The sequence below is a fragment of the Caretta caretta genome, chromosome 25, assembly GCF_965140235.1.
Source record: "Caretta caretta isolate rCarCar2 chromosome 25, rCarCar1.hap1, whole genome shotgun sequence".
In the NCBI taxonomy this organism is placed as follows: Eukaryota; Metazoa; Chordata; order Testudines; family Cheloniidae; genus Caretta; species Caretta caretta.
This window is the reverse complement of record NC_134230.1, coordinates 19,107,107-19,120,180: the sequence shown is the minus strand read 5'-3', so window position 1 is coordinate 19,120,180 and position 13,074 is coordinate 19,107,107. Positions and strand designations below refer to the sequence as shown.

Genomic DNA, 13,074 nt, shown 5'->3' with positions numbered 1-13,074 from the left:
CCAGGGTCCTCTGGTGTGAGAGGAGAGTAGCGAGCCTTTGTGCTCATGCCAGTGGAGTTGCACTGGGCCGCGTGGGATTTGCAGGGCTCCTGTCAGGGCTGGCGCGGGGCTGCTGCAGTCTGTGTCACAGCGAGGCCTGTATGCCGCGGGTCCCTGGGGATGGGAATCAGAGAGCATGTCTGTCCTTGGCAGCTCTGCCCTGTGCTGGGCCTTGAGGGACCCCGCCCATATGCCACCCCCTTGCTGTGCCCCAGCAGCAGCCACTGTTGTGGATTCTGGGGTCTCTCGTGCCCCCAGGTTCCGCGCTGGGGAAACTCCAGATACATCCTTCAAAGCTGAGCTGGCCAGAGAGCTGCCGGGGGCTGCCGTGTGTGAGCCCCGGCACCTGCTGGAAGGGTCTGTTTGCTCTGTGCAGATTGGGTGCTGGGTGACGTGGAGCCATTCGACGTGCATTCCCTGGGTGAGGCGCTGCGAGGCTTCCTGCAGGATCTGCCTGCTCCTGTGGTCCCGGCATCTGTGCATGGCGAGATCCTGTGCATCCTGCAGGGTAAGGGCTGTGCTGCAGGGGGTGGGGAAGCTAATGGGCAGGAAGTGGGGGAGGGTATTGATGGGCTCCAGGGCACAGTTGGTGATAACCCTGGTGCACAGAGGCAGGTGGATTACAGAGCAGCCCGTATGCACTGGGAGCAGTGGGGAGTGAGGCAGGCCTGGCCCCTGCCCTTCCAGCGTGTCTCTTGCTTCTCTCCAGAGATCCCGCAGCCAGAGAGCTGCAGGAAGCAGCTGCTGCTGGCGCTGGAGTCTCCTGCGGTCCCTCTCCAGAACCTGCTCACCTTGCAGTTCCTGCTCCACCACCTGGGGAAGGTGTCCCAGCAGGCCGAGAGCAACGGCCTCCACCCTCGGGCCCTGGGCGAGATCTTCGGCCCTCTGCTGCTCCGGCTGCCTGGCACCAGGTACGCGGGCTGGGGGTTTGCGTCTCACCAGAGGGCAGATGGGTGAGAGCAAGACATGGCTGGTGGTGCTCTGCCCCAGGAGCCAGCCTGCCAGCTCAGCTCACGCTGCCGTGGGCCGGGTCTCTGAGCTAGGGGTGTGCAGGAGCCCAGAGTGTGGCTGAGGGCCCTGTACTCGACGTCCTGCATGGTGACACTTTGCAGACAGTGGCCCCTGACCTTACCCTGTCACACCCAGATCACGCTGCCTCCTGCACCAGCATCAAGGGGAGACAAATGGGGTCGGCCCCTCGCTGGTGGTCTGTAAAGAGACCCTGACTTAGCCCCGCTGGAAATAAACTGCTGGTATGAGCAAGGGGCGCAAAGCCCAACTGTAACAGCCAGTGCCTCCCCATGGCCTCTGGCAGCTCCATCCCGCAGCTGAGTACCTGTTCACCCCCAGAGTGGAGAGCTGGGGCCACAGGTTGTAGGCAGAGATGAGACTAGAAAGTGGGGCAGACCCTGCATCTGTCTGTCAAGGAGCACCTTGCTAGCTTGGTGAGTTGGGGGCAGTAGAATGAAGTCCCAACCCCCCACCCCGGGGTTACAGGCTGTCCGGATAATGCAGCATGCTGCACTGCTCATCTGAGCGTGCACCCTAGAGCCTGTGGGGGGTGCTGGGGCAATGAACCCCCATCCCCCTCTGGCTCAGTACCTGCCGCGATGCCTCCTTCCCGGATCTGTTGGCATCTCTCCCGGGTGCTGATTTCCAGTCCCTGTCTCCCTGCAGTGCAGAGCTGAGCCCCGATTTCTCAGGACTCTTCCTGGAAACGCTTCTGCAGGTGAAGGACTCGGAGCCAGAACAAGTGCCGCCAGGTACTGAACCCCACAAGCTGCAGCGCCCTGGGGCCCTTCCGGGCTGCTGCTCACTTCCTGTGTGACTTGGGAAGGAGGAGGCTGTTCAGCCTCCCGCCAGGGCTGTGTGTTTGGTTCGTTCCCGTCGGCCCCCGTCACAGAACGGGCACTGAGCGGGGCACTCGCTGAACTGGCCCGAGTTGGGACGGGCGCAGAGACGGTCTCTCCCGTGCACGGGGAGGCGCTTGGGGGGGGGGGGCACTCAAGGGAGTGGGTCCTGCCTGGAGGATGCTGCGTCAGGGCTCTCGGGGTGGCACCTTCAGCACCCCCAACACCAATGCGGTTCGACGCCCATTTGGAGCTGGGCCGGGGCAGCCCAAGACAGGCAAGTGGCACGGTGCTGGGGCTGGTGGCGAGCAAATCCTGGCCGGAGCAGGGCCCGAGCGCAGCCCAGCTCCAGGGCTCACCTGGCTCTCTTGCAGCTCTGCCTCCGAAGCCCTCGAAGCCGAAGCCCGGTGGAGCCAGCCTGGCCAATGGGAGCAGCGCGCCCCTGCAGGAGGCGGAGTGGTACTGGGGCGACATTTCCAGGTACCGGGCTCTTCACACCGTGTTCCTCTGGGTAGCGGGCCAGCGAGAGCACCCCCCGTGCCCCCTGGGTAGCCATTACACCCTCGGGAGCCGCTAACGGCGTGGGGCCCCCCTGTTTGGGGATGTGTGGGGCTGGGGCCGGGCAGGGTGAGGCTGACTAATCCCTACACTCCAGCCCCCCACGGGCGAGGGTGGGTTCTGTGGGTCGTGCCCTGGCGGCTGTGACCACGCGTGCCCTGTCCCCTCCCCAGGGAGGAGGTGAACGAGAAGCTGCGCGACACACCAGATGGCACCTTCCTGGTCCGCGATGCCTCCAGTAAGATCCAGGGGGAGTACACGCTCACACTGAGGTAAGGGCGCCCAAGCCCCTTAGGCAGGGCCACTAGCCGTACGCCGAGGTACGCGCCTGACTGGCTGGGCTCTGCCCACTGTGCGCGCCTGGCTTGCGGCGGTTCCCTGCCCCAGGACTAGGGCTCTGAGCCCCAGCGTGGCGGCAGGGCTGCAGCACCCCCGAGCTGTAGAGCACTGATAGCCTGCCGGCTTCCAGACCAGACAGGCTCCCCCGCTGCCCCGGGTGTCTGTGAGGGGCTGGGGGGAATGATGCAGTGAGGGAGGGGAGGAGTGTGGCATCTGCAGAAGGGGTGGCAGTGGGGGGGCTTATCCTTGTCCCGTGCCCAGCCTCCATCACTCCCTGATGCTGGACTGAGGGGATGCCCGTCGGCCAGGCTTGTGCTGGGTGCTCTGAGCCCCACAGTGAGTGTGAAGGTTGCCATGGCCGGAGCACGGGGTGTCACGGAGTCCCTGGGCGATGCTCTGGAACTGCTCCCCATGAAGCCAGTCAGGACTCTGGGGTAGTCGCCTTTCTGTGAGCAGCCTGTCTTTAGGACACACAGCTCACACTGCTTCCACCTCCCTGGGTCTGACCTCGGAGCATTCGGCATCCTCTGCCCCTCCCTGTGTTTCCCCCAGCGAGTCCGCTCAGGCAGGGCTCCTGGGGAAGCCAGAGGGTCCTGCACCCCAACTTCGCAGTCAGACGTGACTCTCAGCCAGCCAGTAAAACAGAGGTTTATTAGATGACAGGAACATGGTCTAACACAGAGCTTGCAGGTGCAGAGAACAGGAACCCTCAGCTGGGTCCATTTTGGGGGGCAGTGAGCCAGACAACCACGTCTGCCCTTCACTCCATGTCCCAGCCAGCCCCAAAACTGAAAATCCCTCCAGCCCCTCCTCCTCTGGGCTTTGTTCCTTTCCTGGGCCAGGTGGTCACCTGATTCCTTTGTTCTCCAACCCTTCAGCTTTCACCTTGCAGGGGGGGAAGGGCCCAGGCCATCAGTGGCCAGGAAACAGGGTGTCGGCCATTCTCTGTGTCCAGACCTCTGCACACACCTGCCCTCTAGGGCTCTGTAATGATCATACACCCTTACCCCACCACCTAGATACTTAAGAACTGCATAGGGGAAACTGAGGCACCCCCACAATATTCGGAGGAAACATTAAGAACAGTCCCACTTCGTCACACGGGGGCAGGTCACTGCCAAGCTGGTCCCCCGGGGATGTGACAAGTGGGTCTCTGCCTGGCGCTGAGCTTGCTCCCTGCTCCCACTTCCGCCCCGCAGGAAAGGTGGCAACAACAAGCTGATCAAGATCTTCCACCGGGAGGGGAAGTACGGCTTCTCGGAGCCCCTGACCTTCGGCTCCGTGGTGGAGCTCATTAACCATTACCGGCATGAGTCGCTGGCCCAGTACAACGCCAAGCTGGACAGCAAGCTGCTGTACCCCATCTCCAAGTACCAGCAGGTCAGGCCTGGGCTGGGGGGTTCTGAGCCCCACGGCTGGTGCTGATACGGAGGAGCTGCCCCAGCCCTGCTCCCCACGCTGAGCGCCGTCCATGTGAGCATAGGGCCCAGCCATGGCAAGTGGCCGTGCCAAGGGCTTGGGAAAATGCTGGATTCCAGGTCCCTGGCGGAGCTGGCAGCAGATCCTCCCACCTCCCTGGATCGTGCGAGGCCCGGCTGCCCAGGGGACACTCATTGGCCAGGGAGCCAGTAAGGGGAAAGGGAAGCCACGTTTGCATGGCGTCCTGGGACACGCTCCTCCCGACCCAGCTGCATCCCCTGAGCCATGGGGGACTCGGCCCCAGCCTGACGCTGATGTCCAAGGGGCCGTGGCCAGGGTGGAGGAGCTGGGGCTGCCCAAACCATCCCCTGGGCAAGAGCACGGCCTGGAGAATGGGACACTTGTCAGTGGGGACCAAGCAACAGGAGGGGCAGGGGGCTGGGCCAGGCTGCTGAGGGGCGCAAGCAGGGATATGTGGGCAGACCCTATATTCCGGGGCTGTCCATGGGGCCTCTGGGTGCCTCCCGCTGCCAGGTAATTCTGTCCTGTCCACGGGTGGAAGAGGCGGGGCTCGGTGCATGCAGGCACAGGGCCCCACAATGCCCTGCTGTCTCATCCTTCCTGGTGCCCTGGGAGCTCCCCCGAACCTGGCCCTACCCCAGGCCTCTCTCCACCTCCTTCCTCTAGCCCTCTCACTCCTGGGCAGCGCTGGCATGGTGGGCCAGCCCCACGTCCTGCAGTGAGAGTACAGCGGTGCCCGCATAGCTGGTGGGGGGTGGGTGGGAGGGCAGTGCCAAGCTCTGACTTGCCCTGGGGCCTTCTGTGTGGCAGGACCAGCTGGTGAAGGAGGACAGCGTGGAGGCCGTGGGGGAGCAGCTGAAGGTCTATCACCAGCAATACCAGGACAAGAGCCGGGAGTACGACTTGCTGTACGAGGAGTATACGCGCACCTCGCAGGTACCCCGGGGCCACGCGCCCCCCCTTCCCCTCGCGGGTTCCCCAGGGCCACACGGCTCCCTCGCAGGTCCCCTGGGGCCACGCACGCCCTGTTCTACCTGGCACTCCAGCCAGCACAGGGGTGTAATACCTTGCACGGCTCCTTGCTGCCAGTGGGGCCTGAGCTCTGGCTGGCTTGCCCTGCTCTGTAGGTGATATGGGCCCTGGAGAGCCCTGGGGAAGCTGCGCTGGGGTGCAGATACCCAGCCTGCTGGTGAAGGGGGAGGAATTGGCAGAGTCACCTCGCTGAGAGGCTGTAGGACCTCAGAGGAAGGTTCCGGCTGGGGGCTGAGGCGTGGCTGGGAGGGCTGGGCTGGGGATCAGACCATTGCTGGGCAGCCCAGGGTGGGGTGCAGTTGGGGCGTTGCTGGGAAGGCAGGGGACTGGGCTGGGCCCCGATTCTCGGCTCTCACTCAGAGTGCCCCCTCCCCCCAGGAGCTGCAGATGAAAAGGACGGCGATCGAGGCCTTCAACGAAACCATCAAGATCTTCGAGGAGCAGTGCCAGACGCAGGAGAAGTGCAGCAAGGAGTACATCGAGCGCTTCCGGCGGGAGGGCAATGAGAAGGAGGTGCAGCGGTGAGGGCCCAGCCTGGCGCTGCCAGGGGCACAGGCCCCAGGGCAATCTCCGCCCTAGCTGTGGGTGCTCAGATGCCTCGGGGATGGGCGGAGCCTGAATGGAGCAGGGCTAGTTCCTTTGCAAGGCAAACTGCTTGCCTGATTTTCCTGTCACCCCGCAGCCCTACCACACTGCAGCTGCCCGGCAGCCCTTCCCCTTTGGCTCCAGCATCAGGCCCAGGTTCCCCTCCCCAGCTCGTAACTCCTGTGCCCTCCCCGGCAGGATCCTGATGAACTCCGAGAAGCTGAAGTCCCGCGTCACTGAGATCCATGACAGCAAGATGAAGCTGGAGCAGGACCTGAAGAAACAGGCCTCAGAGAACCGGGAGATCGACAAGCGCATGAACAGCCTCAAGCCGGACCTGATGCAGCTGCGCAAGCTTCGGGACCAGTACCTGGTGTAGGTGCTGCGGCCTGCCCCGTCCCCCTGCCCCAGCTCCCGGCTCTGGCCTGAGAGTGAGGGAAGAAGCAGCCCCTGGGCCCTTCTGTGGCCCCAGTTGTGATCTGTCCTTGCTGCTCACTGATCCCGGCTGGCTTCTGGCTGGGCGTCCAGCCGTGTTTGGGGCTCTGGCCCCGGTACGCCATCCTTGTGCCCTGTGGGGCTCAGCTCAAGGGGCAGCTGGGCCCGATCCTGCCTGCTTGGCTCATTCCGTGGGGGATTCTGCCCCCTGGTGGATCAGTTTGTGAAGGAGGCCGGAATGAAAAGCTGCTCCTCTCCCGCCCTGCAAATCGCTCAGTTCTCGTCTTCCTCCCCCAGGTGGCTGACGCAGAAGGGGGCCCGGCAGAAGAAAATCAATGAATGGCTGGGCATCAAGAATGAGACGGAGGAGTAAGTGTCCCTCCCCACTGCGCCCAGCGCGATGGGGCGCTGCGGGCTGCTCGGAGAGCCCTTCCAGCCTGGCCTGGCTTTGAGTGGAGGAGTGGCCCGAGCATTGCTTCCCCCTCGAGGCCTCGCTCTGCTACTGCAGTGCAGAGCACTGCACACACGGCTAGCCCCCGGCGCCGGGTCCCAGCCCCGTGCTACGGAGGGGGAAGCTGAGACGCAGAGCGGGGCAGGGACTCACGCAGCGCGACGATGGCTGTGCTGGGCTGGGAGCAGGAGCTCCCGGTCCCCAGCCCTGTGCTCTCACCAGGCAGGCTGTAGAGCTCCTTCTCACGGGGTATTGAGACATGGAGGAGATGCAGCTGCCTGTGTTTCAGGGGCTTCTGTCGGCACTGACGTTGCCTCTGTGCTGGTGGCTTGTGGGCTGCAGGGGCCGAGGACTGCGGGCTCAAAGCTGGTACCAGGCCCAGACGCTGTCAGCCTCCCTCAGGTTACCGTGAGAGCTCCCTGGGTGCCTCGGGTGCCTGGTGGAGCAGGGGGCTGGGGACTGAGCCATGGGGAAGGGTCAAAGGCCCAGGGGGTATTTGGGAAGGTGCTGGAGCTGGGGAGGCACTGCTCTAGGCTGGGGTCTCCTGCATAGCAACGTAGCTCTGCGTGTGGGAGCGGAACTGGCCTGGCCTCCCCCAGCAGTGGGCGCATACCCTGTGGGGGAAGGGTCTGCTCAGCCCCGGGCTTGTCTTGCAGCCAGTACTCCATGATGGACGATGAGGAGGAGCTGCCGCACCATGAGGAGCGCACCTGGTACGTGGGGAAAATCAACCGTGTGCAGGCGGAGGAGATGCTGTGTGGCAAGCGAGACGGCACCTTCCTGATCCGCGAGAGCAGTCAGAAGGGCTGCTATGCCTGCTCCATGGTGTGAGTTCCCTCCCCCTCTTGCAGGGCCACCGTGGGTCTCCCTCCGACTGCCAGCCCCAGCCCGGCCGAAGCAGGGTGTGCAAGGGACTGCTGGGCTCTCCCATCAGGGGAGAACAGGCTGATTGGGCGCAGGCGTGATGCCTGGAGCAGGCTCGGCTCCCGACACGCAGGGCTGAAGCTTCTCTGCTAAGTTCGCAGATAGGCTGGTCGATTCCTGCAGGGACGTGGGGGTGTCTCGTCCCCCGCGGGCCGCCCCTGGGAGGCGGGGAGTGGCGGGCCTCTCTCGTCCCCCGCGGGCCGCCCCTGGGAGGCGGGGAGTGGCGGGCCTCTCTCGTCCCCCGCGGGCCGCCCCTGGGAGGCGGGGAGTGGCGGGCCTCTCTCGTCTTGCATGGCTTGTGGGAGGGGTCCCCGGCTCCTGACGGCAGCCCCGGTGACTCGTGTGTTTCTGCTTCCCCGGCAGGGTGGATGGAGACACCAAGCACTGTGTGATCTACAAGACGGTGACCGGCTACGGCTTTGCCGAGCCCTACAACCTGTACGCATCCCTGAAGGACCTGGTTCTGCATTACAAACACATGTCCCTGGTGCAGCACAATGACTCCCTGAATGTCACACTGGCTTACCCGGTCCTCTCCCAGCCACCTGCCAGATGAGCCACTGATGCAGAGCACAATGGCTGTCTCTGGCTCCTCCCCAGGCTCTGGCCCTTGTCTAGATGAGTCTCCTGCCCCTCCAGAGCCTGTGGGATGTTGTGACCTGCTCCTGGTGTCCCGCTCGCTCAGCAGTAGAAACCCAGCTGGACGCTGGCCGACGGGGAGGCAACGCTGGGCCGTCGGCTTGGGATGGAGAAGCCGCTCGTGACTTCAGCCTTGCTGAGGAGGAGTCCAGTCGCAGGCTAATTGCTGTGTGGGGCTTTGTCTCTCCCTTCGCAGTTCCCACTCCCCCACTGTGTGTCGCTGTACAGCTTGGTTCCTAGGTCCGGGGTGCACCGTGGGGTCGCCAGCCCAGCGGCCCCGTCTCGTGTCTAACTCTGGTGCTGCCCCTGTCCCAGAGCGCTGGTGGGACCAGCCCTGCGGGGACGGGGCAGGGAGCGCTCTTTCCTGACCCACGAGTGGTCGTTGCTAAAAGCGTTCTCGCCTTTCCCTCCACTTCAGTAATATTGTGGGCTGGAGTGAGCGCTGGCCTTTGTTCTGCGGGGCACCAGCCTCACCCAGGGAGAGCTGGAAAAGGGGGCACTTGATCATTGAAGGGCTTGGCGAGGGCACAGCACGCTGGCTCCTTGGCGGAGAAGCCAGGTGTTGGCGGCACATTCCATGTAACCTCTGTGTGTGGCTTGCTGGGGAGGCCCCATTAGATTAGTTCGTTACTAACCCCCCGTTTCGCCTTGGTTGTGCCAGCTAAGCTGTGAAATCCATGTTGGTACCAGTGCTTCCCTTGGCTGCCCCTGGGGGATGCACAGCTGTGCTTCTCCATTGCTTCTGGGAAGTCTCCTCAGTGTCCCTGATCACAGCGAACTGTAGCCATGTGAATACGGTTATTTTAGAATCAGCTGCTTGCTAGTGCTCATTCGTATGCAGAACCCTTGTTATGATATGCAAGCCCTGGGCAGCGACAGACCGAGCACATCCCCGGCCCTGGGAGAACGTGAAGTCAGAGGTGCCTGGAATGTCTGATGCTGCGATCCCTATGCAAAGAGAGGCCCCCCTGCAAGGGAAAGGTGGGGACTCGGCCATGCCCCTCCGGCCCGGGGCTTCAGCAGGGAGCAATGTGTATGCATGAGGTAGAACTATGTATGCAAAGCCAACTGTTTCCGAAGCACTTCTAATCCTGAGTACTGTAGGGAGCGGGCATGGAGCTTAGCCCTGGGGAAGGAGCTGGGGATTTCTGTAGTATTTCCAATCGTGTCCGTTTTAGTACGAGGGAGCAGGAGAATTGCTGTGTGTTTCCTAATGATGCCTGAGCCAGGCAGCAGTGCAGGGCATAGGTCTGACTGCTGTGGGGCAGGGGCCAGTGTTACCTACTGGGTGAGACGGGGGGTTCTCTTCGACAGAGCAAAATGGTTTGGGAAGCTTCCTGGGTGGGATGTGGTACCTCTCCCTCCATGTCGGGCCTCAGTAGGCACCAGCCCCTTGCAGTGCCTGCCCCTCTGCCCCAGCATGGCTGGCAGTGCCAGGAGGGTTGAGGGGTGATGCTCGGGATCCCATGGCACTCTCCCCTTGGCTCTGTGCCTGCCCAGCTCTAGGGAGGTGCTCCTCGCCCCTTGGTCTGTCTCCAAAGGCCTTATGTTCCGTCCCAGCTGGAGGCAGACGCTTGGTCTGTGTCAGTCGCGGCATGGTTAGGTGCGAGGTGGGCGGGGGAGACCTCAGCTGGCAGGGTAGGGAGCATGTGTGAGATCTGCTGGGGCGGGGAGTGCGTCCCGTCGTGCACATACCGTGTGTGGGCGCGCTGGGGCGCGGAAGAGTTTTGGATGCGCTTCGTTGCCACGACCACGCTACTCCCCGCACCCTTCCCACCCCTGCACCATCAGCTCTGCTGTTCATGTCCTGCTGCTGGGGCCTGGTTTCCTCTCTAGCTCCTCTGGAAATGGTGTGGGTGGAGCCCAGTGCGGCCTGCCCTGGGCTCTCGTGGCACTGGGAATTGCAGGAGCTGATGTGGCCCTACGCGTGGCGGAGTGAGCATGGGTCTCTCTTCTCCCCCCTGTCCACGTGCTCTGCGGCGCTGGTGGGAACGGACTCGGGGCTCAGCGAGCGAGTGCTGGCGTCTCCTCACTGGGTGGAGCTCGGCTGTCTGAGCTCCCTGGACTCCGCGCCAGTGGAGCGAAGTGGCTGGAGGACTCGCGGTTGGGTCCAGCCACGTGCTGGCCAAAGTGAGCCACATGTGTGGGGCAAGAAGGGAGTTAGCTTCAGGCTGAGGTCAGCAGCCACAATGGCTGCTGCTCCTTCGACCCCCTTGGCACAGGGGGACACTGAGGACTGGATTTGGGGATCTCTGGGCAATGAAGGGCAGAGCCAGTGAGTTTAGCCCAGTGTGGCAACTGTCAGTAGGTGGGAGGCTCAGGGAGGTAAAGCTCCCTCGGGAGAGGCCTAGGAGATGGTGACTCGATTGGTCAGGAAGATCACCCCCAGCTTTTGGCTGGTTGGAGTCCATGTCCCTGCGCCAGGAGACAGCAAAGCACACGAGACCCCCTGAGAAGCTGGGGCAACCCTACCTGCTCTCCCAAAAGCTGACTTGCTCCTTGAGAAATTAAGCCATAAAAACTGACCCCTCTATTGTACATATTAGTATTAATACTTAGCCACTTACTTCCTCGCTGGCCTTCCCCACACCTCAGTGTGGCGACTTGGCTCACGGCGCCTGTCTGTGCTGCCAGACAGCGGGATTGTTGGGGTAGGGTACAGCACCTGGGCGGGGGGTAGAGGTGCTGCTCTGTCCCTGGGGCACACGGGCTGGCAGGTGTTACATACACTACATCCATTGCACAGCTAGGGAGCTGGCTGGGGATGCTGTGTTCCGGCTCCTCAGCCGTCCTGTGTTTGGAAGCACCTTGGTAACTCCGCCAGCATTGGGTGTTGGGATCCTGCTGAGATTAGGAAAACCTCTCCCCTCTGCTTCTAGCCTCACCCTCCTCTCGCTGGTGGGCTCACCCGCCTCTCCCTGCATGGACGGTTCTAGCTCCTTGGGAGAAACTTGCCCTCTGCCCACTTGGCCTGGTCTGTTGCTGCCTGACCCAAGCCTGCTTCTCCTCAAGGGAATTTGAAATTCCCCCTTTGCTCCCTGGGAGCTGAGCCAGCTCCATGTGAATGCTCTGACCAGTGGTTGCTTTGCCTCTGTGCATCTGCTAGCACGGCCCTTTCAGAGTGGCTAGAACACTGCTGAGGATGGAAATGTGGTCAGTGGCTGCATCCTGTGCCTGTTGCAGAAGGAAGGCTCTGCTCTCCTCAATCCAGTACGCAATGAAGAGGAAAGTCTCCCCCTCCTCCCCCCCCCCCCCCCCCCGGCTGACTTTCTCTGATGATGCCTGACTTGGCTCTTGGAAACTTGGCTTTTTCTCCTCCTCCAGTGGAAGAACAAGGCCCTTGAATGAATCTTTCTTTCTTTCTTTTTCTTTTTTTTATGACATGACTCCTTTGGAATAAGCCAGTTGTGATTTGGTCTTTGCTTTAGCTGTTGCTGTTTACGTCTTCTGGATTAATCCGTGAGAACACTATCTTTGGATCGCCTTGGTTGTGCTCTGCTGTCTGTGATCTCATCTGCACCCTCGGTCAGGATGTGAACCAGAACCTCTTGTGATTCTAGGCTCATCTTCTGCGTGTCCTCGTCCCACCTGGCAAATGTAAAGCCGCAAGCCAGAGAGTCGGCTCGTTCTGCTTTGCACAACTCCAGGCTGCCCAACATGAAATAGCACCCAGCCAGCCTTCCCCTTTTGTCTTGGCTGCCATGTGGGGGTGGAAGAAATTGACCAAATATCCTTGAAATGGGGCTTTGATTTGAGACCAAGTGCCCAGTTCCTGGCCAGGCCCTTTGCTAGTTCCCTTCTTGTTTCTCTCCACTCCTCCATCCACTATGGGCCTGGTGACTGCGCTGCCAGCGTCACTGGGTAGGGGGGAAAGTGCAAATCTTCCCCCTGGCATCAGGGCAGAGGAGATGTGGGGGTGGGGAGTGGGCAGTGTCACAAGGGGAGGGGGGAAGCTGCTTTGGGGGGCCTGAGCCACTCCTGCTTCCCAGCTCCATCCATCGTAGTTTGTGCAGCACGCGGAAGCTCGGGGCAGGAGCACACATGCCAAATGCACGGGGTCACCGCCTGGTTGGGAGGACAGCAAAGGAGGCCCTGGTCTAGAACCCCCCTCTTGGCCTCAGGACCATGTGGCTTTGTGCAGGATGCTGAAATTCTGCTTGTTCTGCAGGAAGCTCTGGGCTGCATTAGTCAGAGGTGGTTTGTTTTAAGCCTGCAGCCTAATTTCATTGGAGGAAAGAGCCTGTTTGGGTTGTGAGCAGACAAGAGCCTGATTCCTTGCATGGGTCCCTGCCTGCTGGGGGGCGGGCTGACATGCTGGGATTTGCACTCAGTCCGAGAGGAACTTGGCTGGTGAGCACTCCTGAGGTTTTAGCTCTTATGAGATATGCAATAATAAATACTCTAATCGCCATGTCTTCTGTCTGTTAGCAGAAGACATTCTCTGTGCTCTTTCTGTGTACGTTTACTAACCTAAGCCCAGGATTTGTTACTGTCAGATCATTTTTGTACGGTACTTTAAACAAAGGAAGAAATAAACTGAAAGAATGAAGCTGCTGGATGAGGGGAGGGGTTAATTCTTTTAAAATGTTCTTGTAAGTTCAGGAGTGTTTTTTGTCTGACTTCTGCCTTTTCCCCAGAGGGTTAAATTATCTCGCTGGGGAGCTCTGGAGCAGGAGCCGGCTGGTTACCTGTGCTGCAGAGAACAGCAGGTAAAACTGGGCCCCGTGTGGGAGTTCTCCACCGCTCACACTCTGGCAGGCAGCACCCACCGCCTCTGCAGGG

General features: G+C 61.7%; 1 protein-coding gene across 5 annotated transcripts in view; it reads left to right on the top strand.

Annotated features, from left to right (window-relative positions):
- The window catches only part of PIK3R2 (phosphoinositide-3-kinase regulatory subunit 2), a 40,488-nt gene extending 27,642 nt beyond the window's left edge, over window positions 1-12,846 (top strand). For all 5 annotated transcript variants that reach the window (XM_075123232.1, XM_048830534.2, XM_075123231.1 and 2 more), the window contains 12 exons: window positions 416-547; window positions 749-950; window positions 1,717-1,802; window positions 2,264-2,369; window positions 2,621-2,719; window positions 3,986-4,166; window positions 5,037-5,162; window positions 5,637-5,779; window positions 6,042-6,218; window positions 6,576-6,647; window positions 7,386-7,556; window positions 8,017-12,846. In XM_075123232.1, coding sequence (XP_074979333.1) covers window positions 416-547; window positions 749-950; window positions 1,717-1,802; window positions 2,264-2,369; window positions 2,621-2,719; window positions 3,986-4,166; window positions 5,037-5,162; window positions 5,637-5,779; window positions 6,042-6,218; window positions 6,576-6,647; window positions 7,386-7,556; window positions 8,017-8,209 — 1,688 coding nt within the window. In that variant the 3' untranslated portion in view covers window positions 8,210-12,846. The remainder of the gene's footprint in view (window positions 1-415; window positions 548-748; window positions 951-1,716; window positions 1,803-2,263; window positions 2,370-2,620; window positions 2,720-3,985; window positions 4,167-5,036; window positions 5,163-5,636; window positions 5,780-6,041; window positions 6,219-6,575; window positions 6,648-7,385; window positions 7,557-8,016) is intronic.
- The last annotated feature ends 228 nt before the right edge of the window (window positions 12,847-13,074 follow it).